The sequence below is a fragment of the Ictalurus punctatus genome, chromosome 28 (assembly GCF_001660625.3).
Source record: "Ictalurus punctatus breed USDA103 chromosome 28, Coco_2.0, whole genome shotgun sequence".
Lineage (NCBI taxonomy): Eukaryota > Metazoa > Chordata > Actinopteri > Siluriformes > Ictaluridae > Ictalurus > Ictalurus punctatus.
Genome location: NC_030443.2, coordinates 3,719,556 through 3,721,754, shown reverse-complemented (window position 1 = coordinate 3,721,754; position 2,199 = coordinate 3,719,556). Strand labels below are relative to the sequence as shown.

The window sequence follows — 2,199 nt, the reverse complement described above, 5'->3', positions numbered from 1 at the left end:
ATCTCACAGTTGGTAGAAACTGATTCACATGAATAGGTCCCAATGGCACTGATTAGTCAAGAAATCTGTTTGTATGACATTATTCAAATAACAAAATCACCTAGCTTGGAAGAATTCCTATCATTATCTGTCAAATTGGGCAAGTAATGAAAGACCTACGAGAAAGACCAAATGTGGGATCCTCTTATTCATTAATAAATTAATAAGATTGTGGAATCAGAGGTTTAGTGCAGCAGAAATAGATAAAAACATCAAATATGCTAAATCTATCGAGTCAGGATGTCGACTGAAAATGTTCCTGGCAAGCAGACTCAGTGCGAGAGAGGACGATCTGGGATTGAGGAGACAAAAGCTGGGATTGTTTGGCCTAGCTTCCTCCATGAAAAGCAGCCTCAGAGAGAACGCACAATCGGCCGGTTGGAGGAACAGAAGCGCACAGGGGCTCCACTGATTATGCCGATGACAACATTGGACAGCAATCCAACACAAACAGCTTTGGGAAGCATGGCGTCCGACAACGCTTTCATGCCAGTATCGCCGGAAATATGAAGTGACCATTTGTGCTAGGTCTCTCTTTATCTCAATGCTTTACTGTCCTGTAGTTAAGTCTTGCATACACCAACCATAGACGGCATTAAATACGCGACACTACTTCCTTTAGGAAGGGCTAATTGACCATGACCACATACTTTTATAGACTAAACTGCTTGGGACTGAGTCTATTTAAAGACATTTTACAAATAAAACAATAAAAGCCTATTTATGAGTATCACATTTGCTTTGTTATGTTTGCATTTACTTTATTAATATGAACATAAACATCTCGTATATTCGTTCTCTCTGTAGCTAGACAGAAATAAGTTCAGCCGTCATACGGATACCAAGAAACATCTGTTTGTATAGAATTTATATCAAAGCACCCTTAAGCAAACTTTGTCCACCTAAAACTGGAGATTTCCATGAGTACTGTCACTAAAATCACGTAACAGACATGGAAACCCAAACGTCTCAGCAGTACCTGCTCCAAACCACTCCATAACTGGTAATAAGTAGTGTAGGAATGGGAAAAAAAAGAGTTTTGCTTCTCTTACCTGTTTGAATGAGGGAGAGGATGCAACAGAGGGCAAATGTTCTGCAGTGATTCATCCTCCCTTCCTTCATCGTGGGTCTAACGCGCGTTCTCTTCCCAAAACCATTCGCATGATTTGTCCACTCCAAGCACGTCCTCCTAAATGAGCACCGCTATTCCTACTGAGGCTGGACTATGCCAAGGCTTCACACACACACACACACACACACACACACACACACACACACACACACACACACACACACACATGCAGTGATGGACTGTGTGAAGCATTGTATGTTTTTGTGTGTACATGTGTAGTCTGGATTTATGCACCCCAGTGTGCGACGATGTATTTGTGTGAACTGTTGTACTGTATGTTTGTGTGCTCTTTCTGTATGTAGGGGGTGTTAACCAGGACTTAAAGTACTGAATGATCAGTACACTAGAAAATAAGAGCCCAGCATTTGTTTAATGACATTGCATGGACATTGTACTTTGTTATAAGAATGATTAGAGTAAATAATAATGCACCATAATCCACCATTTTTCCTCTTTATTAACACACTGAAATTGCACACTTCGGTCAAGATACACTGTCAGTACCAAAGTAGTAGTACTTTTCCTTGTCACTGGAATGGAATCGTTAATGGTAAATGTTTTGTACCTTTAGTACGTATCTTTTACCTGGGAAGGGTACATGTTGTGTGCATGCTTAACTTTAAATGTACATTAGGTACATAAAATAATTTTGAAAGGTAAATGATACTATACTAAAGGTACAAAAGATGTACCCTTGATGCGTCCAGCCCAGCCACAAGGAAAAGTAGTTTAATGGCTTTATTTCTGAGAATGAGGGCTTACAAAAACAAATCAGGAATTTCACTACCATAAGCGAAAGTGTCCCCTTTTCAGGCTGTAGCTTTTTTTTTTTCTTCCTTCCTGTCCATGGACCATATTTAAACAGTCTTGAACCCAGGACATTGTTGAGTAATCTAACCCCCCGCTATCCCATCATTCATAGGTCCAGCAGGAGGGAGAGGCAGTCTAGGCCAAATAGAGCATGAGGAACAATTTTGATTATGGGATAAATTGCATCAATAACATGTCTTCTCTTAACCTGGAGCAAT

General features: G+C 40.2%; 1 protein-coding gene across 1 annotated transcript in view; it reads right to left on the bottom strand.

Annotated features, from left to right (window-relative positions):
- The window catches only part of hepacamb (hepatic and glial cell adhesion molecule b), a 7,738-nt gene extending 6,490 nt beyond the window's left edge, over window positions 1-1,248 (bottom strand). Inside the window, exon 1 of the mRNA XM_017460773.3 lies at window positions 1,092-1,248. Within this exon, the coding sequence (XP_017316262.1) occupies window positions 1,092-1,161 (70 nt within the window). The 5' untranslated portion in view covers window positions 1,162-1,248. The remainder of the gene's footprint in view (window positions 1-1,091) is intronic.
- Window positions 1,249-2,199: the final 951 nt, after the last annotated feature.